Genomic DNA, 18,621 nt, shown 5'->3' with positions numbered 1-18,621 from the left:
CACAATAAATGAGTAAAAATTCACACACAAAAAAATTGTTGTCCCAGAACTAAGAGTGTATGTTCAACTTGTATTTAATATAAATTGAAATAACAGATTTCCATTCTAATCCACATTACAAGTGTCATAAGATATTACATTGTTCACATTTTAATAAAATAAATATGTACTTCTTTTCACAAGGGAAGGCACTTTAATTTAGGATATCGCCCTACTCTTCCCATAGCAACAGCATCGAGATGACGTGGGGAGGCAGCGGTTCAAACTCTTTGCATTTTACAGTTTACAGGATAGAAATCAAGGGTTGCGAACAGCTATCAAGATCAGTGATGCTTCTGAGAGTGAAATAAAACAGCAAGACGCCTAAAAAGTACATACAACCTACATATCAGCATCACACACACACACACACACACACCCTCTCTCTGTCTCTCGCGCGCACCATCATCTCTCTCTCTCTCTCACACACACACACTCGCCATCTCACTCGTCACACCCGCTCCTCGGAACCGCTGCTCACCGATTCTCACCGAACCGTAGCATCCGAACAGCTCCAGCATGTCCTCGGAAGGATTGGGCGAGACTTTGGTGATTCGCTTCGGGCTGATAAACGCCGGAAACAAATATCTGACAGCGGAGACGTTCGGTTTCAAAATCAACGCCTCGGCGAGCTCCATGAAGAAAAAGCAGGTGTGGACCCTGGAGCAGTCCGGTGACCACGGAGACTCCAATGCCGTGTTCATCAAAAGCCACCTGGGTCGCTACCTCGCCACCGACAAGGACGGCAACGTGACGGCGGACAGCGAGCAGCCCGGCCCGGACTGTCGGTTCCTCGTGATCGCCCACGACGACGGCCGGTGGTCCCTGCAGTCCGAGACCCACTCGCGCTACCTGGGCGGGTCCGAGGACCGGATCGCGTGCTTTGCGCAAAGCATCTCGCCTGCGGAGAAATGGAACGTGCACCTGGCCGTCCATCCTCAGGTGAATGTGTACAGCATCGCGCGCAAGCGGTACGCGCACTTGTGCACCGGGAGGAACGAGCTCGCCGTGGACCGCGATGTGCCGTGGGGCGTGGACTCGCTGCTCACGCTCGTCTACCTGGATCACCGGTATCACCTACAGACCGCCGACAACCGGTTCCTCACGTGCAGCGGTGACCTGACGACCAAAGCGGGCACGGGCACCGGGTTCACGCTGGAATTCCGCGCGGGGAAGGTGGCTTTCCGGGACGCCACGGGCAAATACATCGCGCCCACGGGCCCCACCGGGACCATGAAGTCTGGCAAGAGCGCGCGCGTCGGCAAAGATGAGCTGTTTGTCCTCGAGCAAAGTCACGGGCAAGTGGTGCTTACCGCCAGCAACGAGAGAAACATCTCCATGCGCCAGGGTGAGATGTGCCACTGCAGCATGCTGATTAATAAATAATGCTCTTAATAACGGTTATGCATCATATTTGGGCGAATGTAGAGCGAGTTTAAGTGAAATGGGCCAATTTTAGTTTTGGTAAATCATTTCGAGTTGAGTATAGCTGTTAAATGTCTCTGCACATTTTCTAGCTTGCTCTTTTTGTGAAAAGCATGCATGGAGCTCAACTTAAGATTTTTAGATTCAGCCTTCACTGTAAAACTGGTGACTTGCAGCTGTTTGTTTCCTGCAAAATGCCTGCAAAATGATTTAATCCATGGAATTTGCTTTTACTGGTATACATTTATGTATTTAGGATTAAGCAATATATGACCTAAAACCAGTTAACTTAGATGTAACCATTTTTAGTTTACAGTTTTTTTTCAGTATTAAAAAAGCAAGTATTAAAAGCATTATTAGGACTTAAATTTAAATTTAGAATATTTTTTTAATTGTTAGGCTACTAATAAATAATAATGATAATGAAAATTATTATTATATTATTATTTTAATATAAATCATTTTTAAATCAGTTTAACATATCACAGAATACAGGTATTAATTTCTTTAAAAAATAAAATGTAAGTGGTAGTGTAGATTGTGTTTTGCTACAAAAGATAGGCCTATCTATTTTGAATAAATGCTGTTAAAATATTAAGCAGCACCACTGTTTTTAATATTGTAAAAAATCTGTTTATTTTAAAATATATTAAAATAGAAAACATTATTTTGAATTGTAATAATATTTCACAATATTACTATTTTTACTGTATTTTTGATCAAATGAATGCAGCCTTGGTTAGCAAAATAGACCTTTAAAAAAACATCAAAAGTTTTTCTAATCCCAAATTTATGAAGGGTAATGTTGTTTAAGGAACGAAGTAAGAGCTCCTGAATGCAACAGATGCACATTTCACTTTTGTAGTACAGCTTTATGAAAATAAATAATATCTATTGATTAATGTCACTCTTTGGCTAAAACAAGCTCTGACTGAATGACTATATTTTAGGGGTTGATTTATCAGCCAATCAGGATGAGGAGTCTGATCAGGAGGTGTTTCAGATGGAGATGGACTGGGAGACAAAGCGCTGTGCTTTCCGATCTTGCAATGGGAAGTACTGGAGTCTCACCCTAAGTGGAGCGATCCAGTGCTCTGCCTCCACTAAGTAAGAACAATTCAATGTTCTTGAAGAATGTTAGGCACAGGATAGAAAAGTAGATTAGACATTTTGAAAGATTGGTGGAGTGAACCATTTGGCAAGAGGAATTAATAAAGGCAAGAGGGAATGCAAATATAACAGCTTGCCTTGGATAGATGTTTGTTTGCATGGTCATCTGTTTACTCAAGTTGTTAGACAATTATATATATAAAGACTGTACAGTGCATATAGTAAAGTACACCAGCTCAAATGTGCTCAATAAGACCAGAAATGTACATTACCAAATTAAATTTGATTATTTTTCATGTTGATTTTTAAGAAACTGACTGTTTATCCCAGATCCCCCAGTTGTTTCTTTGACCTTGAGTGGAAAGGGTCAAAAGTCGCACTGAAGGCTAGTAATGGTAAATACTTGGCAGCCAAAAAGAACGGACAGCTGGCGGCTTCTGTGGACTCTGCAGGTTTGTGACTGAATGGCTAATTAAATTTTTTGTTGTGCTAGTGTAAATCAATAGCAGCACACCTATCTTTCACGGGTAATGTATGTTGTAGCCGGTGTCGTTTTGTTTAACAGGTGAGCAGGAGGAGTTTGTGTTGAAGCTCATCAACAGGCCATTGATAGTGCTGCGTGGGGAACACGGCTTTATTGGTTGCCGCAAACAAGGAACTGGAACACTGGATTCCAACCGCTCATCCTATGATGTCTTCCAGTTAGAGTACAACAACAATGCTTACAGTCTCAGAGGTGAGTGATAGTGCTAATGCAATTCATGAAGATTTACTAACAGTTGATAGGATGCAAATAATTACTTAGGGTCGTATGAAATCTGTTTTTAAAAATAAATTTTATTTTTCCCAAATTAATTTTTTCTAATTTTATTTTCCTGGATTTTTATTTTTTTTATGATTAAAATAAAAAACAAAATGTAAATTATTTTAATGTTTAAATGTGTGTACAAATTATATTTTTTCATGTCATTGAAAACTGTATGACTTCTGTGGAGCATAAACGCCAGAATTTTGAAGAATATTGGAGCCATTCAATTTTCCCTGAATGGAAAAAGAAAACCTTAAACATTTGTAATCTTAGGAATTTATTTAAATGTTTACATTTTTTTTTTTTTTGCAATCAAAAAGCCTATAATAACTGTTTTAAATTTTCAAAAAATTTTAGGCCATTCAGTTCTCATTAAAAATTATATTTTTAATATTATATTTTTTATATATATCTTTTCAAAGATACATATATACTGTTTAGTTTAGTTTAGTTTTTTTCATTTTCCTGCAGTCCAATTTAATGGTTTATTAAAATGTCAATAATCAAAAGGCATGTGTAAACATTTAAATGTATAAAATGTGTACAATATATAATGATTTCTTAACATTTATTTAATAATACAGCCCTAATTATTATTTTTTTTCATCAGAAACTCTGTTGTCTGTTACTCATTATTTCTCTCATTTCTCTGTTCAGACTCAGTGGGGAAGTATTGGACGGTGGAGGCAGATGGCTCTGTGATCAGCAGTAGTGACACACCTGTCTATTTCCACTTTGAGTTCTGTGATTATAATAAAGTGGCCATTAAGACAAAGGAGGGCAAGTATCTTAAGGGAGACCATGCTGGGGTGCTCAAAGCCAGTGGTCAGGGCATTGCTGATGCAACATTGTGGGAATACTGAGAAACATTCAGCAGTCTACACACACAAACTAACATGTGTGTTCTCTAAACCTATACTTAAACATAACACATTCTCTACAGCATAAGCACATGATAACATACAGTCCATATCACACAACATACAAAAATATCTCAACATAATCGAATGGATCAAGGCACAAAAACACATTTGAATGTATAAGTATAAACAAATGCACAAATGATCACAATGCGCAAATTATTTTAATCTTTAAATTAAATTAAATAGTTCAGACGAAGTTAAAAAATGCATTGGACCCTTTTGATTTTCATTTTATAAAGTCAATGGGAGCCAAAACTGGTTAGTTATCAGCATTCTACAAAATATCTTCTTTTGTGTTCAGCAGGAGAAAGAAAGGGATACAGGTTTGGAACAAAATAAATGATGACAGAATTTTCATTTTGGGCTGAAGTGCCCCTTTAAGAAGCACAAGTTGAAGGTGCACTGATAAAATGTTTTTAATAACTGGATAAGTGTTACACAAACTGTTGATGTTCTTTGCTCAAACTCAAGATAGCATTAACACTTTACAATAAGCTTTCATTAGTTAACATATAGTTAACATGAACTACAACACTTCTACAGTATTTATTCATCTTAGTTAAGGTTAATTTGAACACTTACCAATACATTTTTGAAATCATTAGTTAATGCACTGTGAGCTAACAAACAAACAGTTTAACATTAACATTGACTAATAAATGTTATATAAACATTATTTCATGTTATTTAATATATCAACTAATGTTAATAAATGTGACTTTATGTAAAGTGCTACCAAGATATCTGATCAATGGGGTTATGAATCTTGCAAAAAAGCATTAACCAATTTTATGCACATCATGTAGGCTCATTCAAGTAACTGTCATTCCCTCTAAATGCTTTCATGGCCTTATTTTGCTTCTTATAATATCTGTTTCAATGAAATTTAGAATCTAAATGTGGTATTACATAATGGTCAATAATTTGCATATGCAAACTGGGCATACAGCCGTGTCTCATAAGACGAGCCTTCGGCCATAGGGTTTGTTTCTGCTCCCAAAAACATTTTTAGACTGAACTGGCTTCTGTAATGAGGCCAGGTTTTAAATAGCGGCTCAGAAAACCTGGAGAAATAGGCTTGTTCACATCAGAGAGATTCAGATATCCTTACACTCACATACACAGGCACACAAAGTCATTTATTTGAAGTCAGATTGTTTCTTGTGGTGTTTATGGACATTTTGGGTTACATGACTTATATTCAGCATTATTCTGACTATACTGGAACATCAGTGTTTTTTATGTAACTCTAGCTTATTGGTGATAACATGTTGATTTGCACTTTTTCGGCTAAAGCTTTTTCATGTGAATGTGTTGAAAGAAAAAGACAAAGTGTTTGTGCCTTCCTTAGTGGGATAAGATCTCCTAAGGTGTGAAAATGCATTTTTTTTCTTTTTCTTTTATTCTCATTATGTGCCATTTGCAACTAGACATGACAATGAAATAAACAGACAATGTCATAAAGTAAATACCTAAAAAGAGTGCTTTCAGTTCTTCTAAGCAGGTCCGTCTCACAAGTTAACCGATAATTAAAATGTTTTAACTACAGTTTGACATATTCTAAGCAAATGTGAGTAGATTTTGTTTCTTCCTTCTCTTTCTTTGTCTTTCTCCATCATGTGCACCTCTTTTCCTTTACTATTTTCCTCTGAATTCTCTCTACCTCGGCCTTGGAGGCTTTCCAAGATTTTTTGCGCTGACATTGTGGCTCTGAATGAAACCCAAGAAGACTGCACTACACACACAGACACTCTCTCAGACACACACACAACACACATAAGGATTTGCTAATATCTAACAGATGTGAATATTCTATGTGGCAATAACAAAGAAATGTCTGCAGCTGCTTTATGCGGGTTTTAGAGACTACAGCAGGAACTGGAGGACAAATTATATGATGGAGAGATTTCACTTCAAATTGTGTTATAAATAAACGAAGAGAGATGAGCTGAGAACTATATATTTTCACAATATGAACATATTCATTAAATAAATGCCTTGCATGGTCTGTGAGCTATATGTGTATATATGGCTAAAAGACAGAATGACAAATTTCAGTTATTACCTACTATGCTAATACATTATAATCAAACTACTACTTACAAAAATACAGTTGTGTGTGTAATTAACACCAGGGCAGCGGAAGACATGGAGGAACATGCAAAATGTCAATAAGTGACAACAGTGCCGCCTAGTGGTTTTATTACTTCTTCCGTTTCATGTAAGGAAAACATCCTAACATGCACTCTACTAGGCTACACATTTGCATTTTTATTCATGTGATAAACAAACATAGATCAAAATATATGAAAAAGGAATTTTAAAGTATAATGAACTTTTTTTATTTAATAGAGCAAAAATCAATGACCTTGTATTTTTTAAGTACGTGCCTTCCATGGGTACACAGAGCTGAGAACTTAAATTTCATTTAATATATTTATATTTACATGTCACAAAGGTTAAATGTCAGTAACTATGAAGTTAAGGTTAATTTTCCAATTGCACTAACAGTTATTTTGCAAGAGAAACATTTAGTCACTTTACCTTTCCAGAAACATTTTATCGAATAATTTTACTAAATTTTGCAGAAAAGCATTTGAAGAGTTGATAATACATTTTAAATGCAGCATGGCTTTTTTAAAACTTTACAGCACATTTCATATTTCCAAAAATGCTTCATTGTCAAACGCAGAAAGCCTAGATTAATAATTACATTGAAATATAATAATTTACATAGGCAAATGTGAATTAAATATACAGAAATGGACATGGTGTAACAAAATAATAATTTTATGAAATTACATATTGTGTGTAGGAGTGAATCTTTAATGAAGAACATGCACATTATTTCCAGCGGTTGATCCTGCGCAGCTGTATGTATGCAAACGTCATGCACACCAGTACAATGCCCAGAAGAGCCACCTGGTTCTGCCAGAAGCCCCACACACTGTAGTCGATCCCCTGAGACTGCAGATACATCTCTCCTGTTAGTCTGACCATGAGAAAGAAATCAAATACTGGTAAGTCAAAAACTTCATTGATGAATGACTCAAAGTGAGGGGTAGAAATATTTTGTAACATGTCTGTACTTATCAATTCAAAGCATGCTTGCTGAATAAAACTATTAAGGAAACAATGATGTGTCTGTCATGACTCAAGAGGTTGAGTTATAAAATTTGTGAACTTAACTGAACTGTCATTACACTTTAGTTTGAGCAACTTACGTCGTATTGCCACTGTAGAAGACCTGCCCTTTCATTTCATTTATAGTCACAGCCTACAAAAAAAAACAAAAAAAAAAAACGACAACAACACTATAATCAGCACTTTTTAAACAACCTGATAAAGATGCAATAAAACAACATATGATGCACTCTTTTAATTTAACAACACTTTTTTGCATTTTTAAACTGTTTTCTCTTCTCCTCCTCCTTACATCTAGGCCATATTTGAAGATACTGGCCCACTTGAGCCAGGACAGCCAGTTGAGCATAGAGTTGAGATTCACCAGGAACCCTCCAAACACCTGCAACAAAGAGACAGAAATAAAGAGTGAATGAGACAGAGAGATTGGTACAAGCACATACTGATGACATTAGTGCGTATGTTTGAATTCTGACCATCATGAAGACAAAAGGCAAGGCAATGAGGACGTTGGCCATGGCGAAAGTGCTCACGCTGGCGCTGACAAGAAAAGCCAAGCTGACTCCTGCCAGACTGACCATGGACATGGTCAGTGCAAAGCACAGGAAGGTCGTGAATGATGGATTCAACCCTGTTCACAAATATATATAAGTACACTTACAGTGCATATTCGTTTTATTTAGTATAGAATAAATGCTACTGATGGTTTTAATGATGTGCCACATGTTTAGCATACTAATAATGTATTATGAGTGCTGCTAACCCATCATATAGTAAGAAATGCTGGAGAAGATGAAAATCGGCACAATGCGATTAGGTAACAGATCCACAAACACCTTGGACAGGAAATACACAGATGTACGGTAATATCCCCCAGCGTTCTCGTGCCTAAAACACACACACACACACACACACACACACAACAGACTTACTTGATTTTGTAAAAGAAACATGAATGAAAGGAAGCTTAATTTCATACATACAGAAGCTGGACACATAATTGGTTGTTAGCACATAACAATGTTGTTACAGCTAAAACTATAAAAAATCATTTTTGTTAGTTGAAATAAAGCTGAAATAAAATATAATTTGTTTTAACTAAACTAATAAAAAACAGTACTTAATGTTGTCTTTGCAACAAATTGAAGTAAAAGAAGTTTAACTACTAAAACTACTGATACTGAAATAAAAATAAATTAAAGCTAAATATTAAGAATCAATAAAAATAAGCACATAAAGTTAATAAAAAAAATAAGTTATATATATTTTTAATATAAAAAAGTTACAAACTACAAATATTTATAAATAGTATAATATAACATACAGATTTCCAGAGAATAAAAGATTCTCCCGCACAGTCAGAGTTCCCATCAGGATATCATCCTACAGAAGGACACAGACACAGAACAAAGAAAAGGTTGAGAATTAAACCAGCTAAATTAATGTGTTTTATTTTAAGGCTAAGCAGAAGACTCTTGAACAGGAGACAAAACTAATTCTGTTCCACAATAATCTTCCTGGCATTAACACTTACATGTGCCACACAACAGAGAAGAATATTATTTCATCCTCACTGCAGACATACGACTGACATTAAAATTCTGCATTCTTACCTGTACGACATAGGCAGACATGAGACGGAGGTCAGAGGTCACAACCTTGTTGTCAACCAGAACTTCACCTGAACGCAAACCTCGTGGATCCTTCCTTCCAGCGATCACGTCTAACAGCCTTCACGCAACAAAAATAAAGGTTAGAAACTGAGTATAGTTGCCAGCTCTTCATCAGCTGTTGATTCTGTGAGCGTCTTACGATGTTTTGCCGCTTCCTGTTGCTCCCATGATTGCATTCAGGCCGGTTTTCATGATTCCACTAAAACAGGAAATAGCAAAACAGTGCACTGTAAAAATGTTTATCAAATAACCTAAAAAGTGCTTTATGTGGCAACATCTAAATAAAATCATTCATATTTTTTAATATGTCTGAACCATTAAGAAAGAAAGAAAGAAAGAAAGAAAGAAAGAAAGAAAGAAAGAAAGAAAGAAAGAAAGAAAGAAAGAAAGAAAGAAAGAAAGAAAGAACACTAACACAAACTATGGAGAATTACAACTTCAATTCTTCTTTTTTTTATTTTAATCTCTAAACATCTAAACTCTGGACAAATATTTTAGCATTAGGTCATAAACTTTTATTTTCCAGATATAAAAAAAAATTAAAACACATAGAAAGACAGTGATATACAAATGCAAATTAAATGGATCTGGGATGCTTATCTTAAAGATAAGTGTTATCTGTATCAAAATGATTTGACTGCACAGCAGTGTGTTTTGCTGAATATGGTGTGTGTCAGAAGTCATTGGTATGAAGCATCTGCTTTAACTGTTTCTACAGCACATAAGCACACAGACAGACACTAACCTGACGTTTTTCAGGATTTCTCGCTCAGGACCTCTCTTGCGGCACGGTCCACGGCTTTCTCTAATGCAGTATTGAATATTCTGGTATGTCAGAGTTGGGCCCGGCACCTTTACACACACCTTTGTGCCATCGCTTTCCCCGCCAGGCAACATTTTTAGCTCACTCACATCCATGGAGCCAGAGAGACTGAAGCAGAGAAGAGGAAAGAAAAAGTCACAAGCTTCCAGGTGGAATGAACATTAAAGAGTCTAATGATGCTCCACCCTTTCAGGACCTTATACTCCAGACGTGAATTACCCATAAAACCAGAGGTCACTGCGCTTCTCCTGTCAAAGTCCTCACACGCCCTTGTTCTACGTAACACTCACTGCTATGTAACTCCTGCAATTATGAAACAACATATAACATAGTTCAAAATATGTTAAAAGTTTATACGTAATAGGAAAAATGGTTTTCTAGCAACATAACAATTTGACTATCATGCTTAAACTTTTTGTGAAATGCAATCAAAACCTCCTTAAATATCCTTTTTTTTTTTAAATGTCAGTGGAAATAATATAAATTCAGTATATCTCGTTGATGAGTTTTTACTTATTTACTCATTATGAGTATAGCTATACTTATTTTTTTAACAAGTAACATTAACTGGACTGAAACAACTTAATGAATGAAATGAACTTAATGATTAATGAAAAAGAATATTTATTTTTCCCTTTTAACATTTATATCCAGTGGTGGACAGTAGTGAAGTATTTTTACTCTGCTTTAAAAGTACACTTTTACTTTATCAGGTTGATTATCTTTAGAAAACTTTTACTTCACAACATTCCAAAGCATAATACTGTACTTTTTACTGCATTACATTTCATATTAAATATAGTTTAATACTTAATTACATTAGAAATCTAGTAATTTCTTACTTTTACTCAAGTAGTTCAAAGTTGTACATGAGTACAAGAAAGTACTAAATTTTTAATGTTAGGTAGCCTATTAAAGGTAAAAAACAAAACAAAACAAACAAAAAACTTTTATTCATGAAATGTAGTGCAGTAAAAACTATGATAAAAGCGTAGAATGACCCTATCATGTTTTTTTGGTTGTTGTTGTTGTTTGCTTTTATTTTTTGAGGGAATGATCTACAGTCTTGTGTTTACACATAGAAAAAGTGTTTTAAAATATTCCAACATGAAACTGTATTTTCTCTGAATTTGTTTCCTAGCTGTAAAGACGTCTGTGAGTTTAAATGGCTTTAAATGGAAAGATGCATGATTGGTGTACTTGTATAATGACGCCCTCTGTAGGCCAAAGAAGGTCATCACAAACAGGCTGTATAATAAAAATCCCTTCTTTGTTTAACAGACGCCTTCTGTACTGAACAGTAGAGCAACAGGAAAATACTTTGTAAAAGGACACTCGCAGCATGAATAGAGACTCATTATGGGTTTCGCAATCTTGCGTTCCTGTTCAGTGTACTTGAGGCTCAAGTATTTGGTGTAGCAGTTCACATAAACAGGGGCGGTGCCGCTCCGTGACAGATAACAGACAGTTGAAGCATCTAATGAACAGTTAAACCGAAGACGCATAACCACGCCCCTGCATTTCTGTAGCCAATTGGCGTCGAGCATAATCCAAGGGGCGTGGTTTGGGTCTAGGCAACGTTAAGTTGTTTTCATCGACTGTGTGGTGGAGAAGTGAAGGCAACGTTCGCGATGCAGACGTAAACTTACAGCTGTCGATGAGGCCACCGCCGACAACCGATCACGGCCGGGTTTAATCACCACGGAGAACTGTTTAAGCGAAGGTTAGCGCATTATAGCAGCGGTTTAAGTTTTTTTGTAGCCATGGAGGAGAAGAAGAAGGAGGAGGGGGAAGCGGAGATCCAGGAACACGGACCTGAGCACTGGTTCTCCAAATGGGAGCGGCAGTGCCTCGCCGAGGCCGAGCAAGAGGAACCGAGCGAGGAGGACACAGAGCAGAGCCAACAAACACTCTGGCATCTCTTCCAGAACTCCGCCACCGCCGTCGCACAACTGTATAAAGGTGCGAAATATGTCATCAAAAGTAACTTGAGAGCTAGCCTTAGTTGGCCAAACAAAGGACACCAACCAAAAAGCTCTGCGGATAGCCGCCAAACTAAATCAAACGCAACCTAATTAAGATGCCAAGGAGTTGTTTTACACTAAAGTACATATTAAAAGCTCAGTTAAGTTTATTTTGGCTTCTTATTCGACTGTTTTGAAGGTCGGTGGCGTTTGCTGATTAGCATTGATGCTAAGTGGCAGACGAGACACACAGATCAGTTTCTGTGAGGATACAATCCAGAAAAGTCACCGGTTACCCGTCTTTATTTATTGCTAAAACTACTTGCAGTACATTTAAACATTTTCCAAGATATTTAAAGCGTCATCCAGCTGATTGTCTTTCAGCAAGACAAAATGGCGAAGTGCAGGGAGGAGTTCATCTGATGAAAATAACTCTATTTGTGATCGAAAGCTCATCTGTTAGAAACTCAGGCGTCCTGTATGTTGACAAAAAGATATAGGAATACAAATTATGATATGAACTGAAGGAAACGTGTGATTTATTCTTTAACATCAATAATACTATGCGACACAAAATGGCGAAGGCAGGATTAGCAGACTAAGTTTAAATATTGCGAGTTGTTGTGCCAGAGCTTGTCTAGTTGATAATTGTTATTAAACAGATAAAACGCTATACAGTCGGTTTAATTTGCGACTACATGTTTTTATACACAAAGTTGTGGTTTGAACAAACCGGTACAATCACATACACTAAAGCTACTCAACAAAATGGCGTAGAGACCTATTGCTACATATCATATTTAGACGTCGTGTAATTAATGGCTGTGTCTCAAAACATAGAGAGCTGCTTATGTAGAGCGCGCTTATGGTCATCATAGACGCTTTTAGAACATTCCACGCGCACTAATGTTGTCCAAAAGTGCTGTTTGAGTAACGTTAGGCAGCTCACTATCTCATGACACACAGCCAGCGTGAGAGGCTGAGTTACTAAATATAAAGCTGATGTTGGTTTAGTTGTCTTGGGTGTTTTCTTGGCTTTCTTTAAACACTGGCTAAATGTATGTCACATTAAGACGGGAAATGATGTATCTCCACTTGCAACCTAAACATTTCCTGTCTTTTCACCCCCTTCAGATAGAGTATGTCAACAACAGGGCCTTTCCTTGTGGGTTCCCTTTCAAAATGCTGCAACTGCCGTCACTAACCTTTACAAAGGTAAGCTGAGATTGTTTTAAACACACTGTTGCGTTTTAAGTGACAGTTTGTGGTTTGTTGTTAACTGAACTGCAGTTTACTGTATTAATTTGACAACATATTGCTTGTCTTTTTATCACACTCCTCTTTTGTTCACTTTAAGTCATTCCTGCGTTTGAACACAACTGTCCTTTTCACATTAACAAAAATAACTATATTATTGTCCAATACAATACATACCATACCAGTGTCAGTAACAACGGTGACATTCTGTTTATTATTAGCACACTTTTCAGTTTTTAGCCTGTCGCTTTAAATGTTTAAACTCTTTAAAATCAGGTAGAGTCTGTATGGGCAAATGTTTTATCATTAAACATCTGGAGAAAAAATTTGTTCTGAAAGTGATTTCAATGATATCGTTCCTCAACATTGTTCTATTTGTGGTTTTCTCTATTCTCATAGAATAAGAATGATAATTTTAGAATTTAAAATTATGACTTTGTAGTTATTGTTACAGCTGTCATCATCAAAAAATAGCTGTTGAACAGTGTTTAGTAGGTTATTCATACATTTCAGACTAGCAACAACATGGTTGACAGCAGTTCTTAAAATCCTATTGATTTATTTCTCTCTTCTTATTCACAGCCTAGAGTAGTGGTGTTTTATTAGATTGCAGTTATGAGACCTTCAACTCATCACCGACATGTGTACGGTATTGTCTTGAGTCATCATTCAGATGTTCGTCTGTTTGGTTGTGTCAGATGTGTCATGTGGATGATTCGACTCTAGGAGCTGTCAGGAACAGGGAGTGTTTGTTTGTTCAGTTTACTGGCGATCACTGCCTACATATGACTGATTTAGCAAGTTATCCATTGTGAGAAGTTTTCGAAGCATATAGGATGTGTTAAGATAAAGTTTGTCTGCCTGATTTCTTCGTTCTGTATTTATCAATCAAAAGTTTAGTGTGGAAGTTCACAGTTTGAACTTTGAATGAACCAGTCTGTATTTTCGAACCCCCCTCATTTTTCTTATGAACACATTGGTGAGGTTTTATCTCCTCTTGAATCATTTCATGCACCCCATCTCGAGATATTGTAAGCGTATAATTCATTTCAGCCCGGCAGTGGAAACCCTGTCGATTGAAACAAATCTTCCTGCCTGCCAGTTACGGTTGAGCCGATTTATGTGTTGCCTATTGTAGATTGAAAATAATATATTGAAGAGCAGTGGTTGCTGTTCCTGTGGAGATGATGCTGCTGTTTCTGGCAGGATGAAAATTGATGGTGTTGCGCAGTTGCTTTTGAAGTTGATGTAACCTTTACATTATTATGTTATTAAAAACATCCTTTTTTAATTATCAGCAATAATTAACCTGCTGTTCTGTTTCTTCTTCCGCATAAAATCCTTGCTCTCTACTTAATGCCGTAGAACAATTTCTGAACTGAAAAGCCCTTATTAGAAATTTAAAATGAGACTGACATCATTGGGAATAAAACACTAGGAGACATTGATGCAGCTGGGCTGATTCCTGACATGCATACAGAAATACCCATGCCAAGTTTTTTTTCTTCTTTTTTTTTTTTCATCTTCTAGAGAGTGTTGATGCCCATCAGCGGAGTTACGAGCTGGGTATTCAGATCGGTCATCAGAGACGAAACAAAGATGTCCTGGCGTGGGTGAAGAAAAGGAGGCGGACTATTCGGCGTGAGGATCTAATCAGCTTCCTCTGTGGTAAAGCCCCACCGCCACGTAGCTCCAGGGCTCCGCCAAGACTTGCAATGGTGTCGCCAAGCCGACCCACGTCCTCGGAGACGAGTTCATCTGTAGAGACAGACCTGCAGCCTTTCAGGGAGGCCATTGCTCTGCATGGTGAGTCTGCTTTATATGATAGAATGATTTAGATATGAAGAAAAAAAATTGTGTGTGTGTGTATATATATATATATATATATATACACACACACACAGACACACACACAGCAGGGCTGTCAAAAAATTTGAATTTCGAATATTCGTCGAATTTAAAATAAAAATCCACATTTTAGGTGTGCGTGAAGGAGGCTGCTTTAAGGGCCGGCCCGGGTATACTTCACACCGTCTGCACGGTCTCAAAAATAGCCTGCACGCGGGCGGGGTGCGTGGCTGTCTGCGAGCCCACTTGCGTGGATGCGGATGGCCAAAGTTTATTTTGGCCTTTATCTGTGGCGCACGAGATGCGATGACAATAAGCATCATTGCATTATAATTTTTTGGTTAGCCTAACCAGTTGAAGCCATTAGATCGCTGCTGCGATGTTCGCTAAAGATAATGAAAAAAAGAGAACATCAATGTCAATGCCAACATCAATGAAGATCTTGTTTACATCGAAACTGAAACCAAGCCATTCACACAAGAATGCATATTTCATGCATTTTCTAGAGGGACATCTTCTACCAACGTTGGACTCGCGTTTTGCACGAGAGCCACATGTTTAGAAGTTAAACTTTTTAAAAGCATATCTCGAGACTTTATGTTGGGGTTTTCCCCATACCACCGCATCTCATGTTTTTAAATGAAAAATGTACTCTGTGTGATTGGCTTCCCACCCTTTTAATTAAACTATGCATGCATAAATGATGCTGTTTTTTTTATAGTTGTTTAAGCAACTTAATTGTAATTGGTTTATAAACATTATTTTAAATAGTATTCACTTCACAGTCATGTATTCTAATGCTTTGAATAAACATGCATTAGTAATATTTTCCTCAATGCGCCCTCTTGTGGCCTCAGCAGAGAAGCCAAAAGCTTTCATCACTCTAACTGAAATTATGCATTTTAATTTTTAATATAATTCGAATTTAGATTTTCAGCCATTTTGAAAGCCCTAATATATACACACACACACACACACACACACGCGTGTATATAGATCTCAAACCTCTTATTCGTGTTGAACAGAAAAGAAACATGTCGAGACGTTCTTTGAAGCGTATAATATAAAGTGCTTCCTTGCTTTGGGCAATATGCATTGTACACTTTTTCACTGCATCTCCTTCTATAGCCTCTAGTATTTTTTTCTTCATAAAAATAGTATGGGACAATACAGCAAAATGTCACTGACAAAGGTTATCCGAGCACACAAACTAGACTCACTAGCCCTGCACATGACATTCGGGCAAAAATATATGTATCGAGGCTACAAATTAATAATTTGTTACCTCATTTTATATTTTTCCCTTGGTTTAATTCAGTCAGGGTCAAAAAAGATCTAAAACCATCTGAAAGCTGAATAAATATGCTTTCCCTTGATGTATGGTTTGTTAGGATCTGACAATATTCGGCCGAGATACAACTATTTAAAAATCTGTAATCTGAGGGTGCAAAAAAAATACTAAGAAAATCGCCCTTAAAGTTGTGCAAAGGAATTCTTAGCAAAGCATATTACTAATCAAGATTAAGTTTTCCTATGGTATTTATGGTAGGAAATTTATAAAATATCTTTATAGAACATGATCTTAATATCCTTATGATTTTTGGCATAAATGAAAAATCTATAATTTTGAACCATACATTTTTTTTGACAATTGCTAAAAATATACCCCAGAGACTTAAGACTGTTTTAGTGGTCCAGGATCACAAATGAAGAATTTGTTCCCATGACTTCATTGAAATAGCTGTGAATGAATTTATATGTATGTGATGTGAAGCGTTTTGACTATTTTCAACAGCAATTTCTGATTAGATGTTGCAAATTTGAACGTATAGTGATTGCATGTTGCCTTTTGTTGTCTTGATGAGTTAGAGGTTGTGATGTATGTTAAGTCATCTGGATTTCATGTTTGTTTTCCTACCTGTGTGTGTTGAAGGTCTAAGTGGAGCCATGGCGAGCATCAGTATGCGCTCCGGAGCCCCAGGTTCACCTACACACCTGAGTGCCAGCTCCGCCCCCAGTCGCCGCCGAAACGGTCTCCACGACGTGGACCTCAACACTTTCATTGCCGAGGAGATGGCGCTCCACCTCGACAACGGAACTCGGAAACGAAGCTCCGCCCAGTGCAATGATGTCATAACAGACTCGCCCACTCACAAACGCAATAGGATGATCTGAGCTCTTAAGAAAAAGAAAACAACTGACGCCAACAACAACAACAACTGCGAAATACGAGAATAAAATGCCACTCCTCAGTCATCCTCCCATCTTTATTCAGAGCAGGAAATAAAAGTAGCCAATAACAGTGCTCACCACAGCCCAGCACATTCTCTAATTGGTCTACAGAGCCCAGTTGAGGTGATCGGAGGGAGACAGTGTTCAGTGCAGAGGCTTAAGTGCCCTTCCATAGGATCCTGTCGACAAACACACAACCCTCATTCACTATATTGCTGCGTGAGTTGATTGTGTGTGTGTGTGTGTAAGGTTGTGTTATGGCTGAACTGAGATGCGAGCGAATGCAGGAACAAAGAAACATTTTTGTGTGCATGTTTGCAACATAATGAGCATTGTCTGTATGATTGCGTGTGTACAAGTACTTTGTGTGTGTGTGTGTGTGTGTGTGTGTCTGTGAACGACTGATGAGTTTTGTTAGAGTGTGTTTGTGTGTGGTACCTGCCCCTTCCTCCAGCACCTGTCACTGCCCCAGCTCTCAGTTACCACGCTGCGGCTTTGAAAAGCAACAAAGGTTTTATTTTAATGTTATTGACAATGCTATTCATGATTTTTTTTTGTTCTTTTTTTGCCTTCTCTTAATTCTGCTCTAGCAGCAGGCACAAGTGATGTGATAGCCATACGTCCGCTGTCATGCACATCTCTCAATCACTCTTGTTTTTCTTCAGTAGTTTCCCTTCAATCTTCCGGAGCATCCATCTTTTTTCACTCATCCTCTCTCGTCACTCTTTTCCCCAGCACCTTTGTCTCCAGTGTAACATGTAATGTAAATACCTGTAGGTGCTGACATAGACTTGTGGTACATATTGTAAAAAAAGCTGTGCAGAGACCATTGAATTGTTAATGTACAATAATGATTCTTGCATTAAAGAAATCAAGCTTTTAACTACCTCCTTTGTCATCTGAGTCACATTTGTGATCAAACAGGATTTTATCCTTAAACTAGATTAAAGTAATAGTATACTGAATGCACATTCTGTTGTATCAAACGTACAATCTGTTACTGTTCCTGTGACAATCTGTGAAGAACAGCTGCCAGTAACAATGCTTTCAAACTGGTTGCTTGTGCCCATGTGTTCGTCTGTGTTTGAACACTCAGTGAATGTGTCTCCGTAGGCTGGAGATGCTACATGGCCACACAATACTAGCTACAATCCAACAATTTGTGTAGAATCAAATTTCAAATCGGTGACCTTGTTTTCTTTTTTCTAAAAGAGCTGTTGAAATGTGTTTGGTAGGTGACAACGTACCAAGTGGTGTAAACGGTGTGACATGCAATACTGCATCCTAAACTATTTTAAACTGCTTCTTTTTTTCTCCCTAAAAGAATACTTTGAATAATCATGTGACACAGAACCACAGCCCTATTAAAATAGAA

General features: G+C 37.4%; 3 protein-coding genes across 3 annotated transcripts; 2 read left to right on the top strand and 1 right to left on the bottom strand.

The window, feature by feature from the left end:
• The first annotated feature begins 235 nt into the window (after positions 1 to 235).
• On the top strand, positions 236 to 5,774 carry fscn1b (fascin actin-bundling protein 1b). Its single transcript, XM_026204616.1, has 5 exons — positions 236 to 1,387; positions 2,415 to 2,571; positions 2,905 to 3,026; positions 3,140 to 3,310; positions 4,040 to 5,774. Exons 1-5 carry the CDS (start codon positions 559 to 561, stop codon positions 4,243 to 4,245), a joined length of 1,485 nt encoding a protein of 494 aa, XP_026060401.1. The 5' UTR covers positions 236 to 558; the 3' UTR covers positions 4,246 to 5,774.
• An 86-nt stretch (positions 5,775 to 5,860) lies between these two features.
• Positions 5,861 to 10,099, bottom strand: LOC113044721 (ATP-binding cassette sub-family G member 2-like). The gene is made up of 9 exons (XM_026204902.1): positions 9,868 to 10,099; positions 9,262 to 9,321; positions 9,063 to 9,180; positions 8,774 to 8,832; positions 8,213 to 8,457; positions 7,926 to 8,080; positions 7,742 to 7,831; positions 7,530 to 7,582; positions 5,861 to 7,297 (listed from the first exon to the last, which is right to left on the bottom strand). Exons 1-9 carry the CDS (start codon positions 10,038 to 10,040, stop codon positions 7,150 to 7,152), a joined length of 1,101 nt encoding a protein of 366 aa, XP_026060687.1. The 5' UTR covers positions 10,041 to 10,099; the 3' UTR covers positions 5,861 to 7,149.
• A 1,421-nt stretch (positions 10,100 to 11,520) lies between these two features.
• Positions 11,521 to 18,133, top strand: LOC113044537 (UPF0472 protein C16orf72 homolog). Its single transcript, XM_026204615.1, has 4 exons — positions 11,521 to 11,907; positions 13,044 to 13,124; positions 14,697 to 14,972; positions 16,948 to 18,133. The coding sequence occupies exons 1-4, from the start codon at positions 11,709 to 11,711 to the stop codon at positions 17,187 to 17,189; spliced, it is 798 nt and encodes a 265-aa protein (XP_026060400.1). The 5' UTR covers positions 11,521 to 11,708; the 3' UTR covers positions 17,190 to 18,133.
• The last annotated feature ends 488 nt before the right edge of the window (positions 18,134 to 18,621 follow it).

This window comes from Carassius auratus, chromosome 26, assembly GCF_003368295.1.
Source record: "Carassius auratus strain Wakin chromosome 26, ASM336829v1, whole genome shotgun sequence".
Classification (NCBI taxonomy): domain Eukaryota; kingdom Metazoa; phylum Chordata; class Actinopteri; order Cypriniformes; family Cyprinidae; genus Carassius; species Carassius auratus.
Note: the sequence above shows the minus strand (reverse complement) of the source record. Positions and strands in the feature narration are given on the sequence as shown.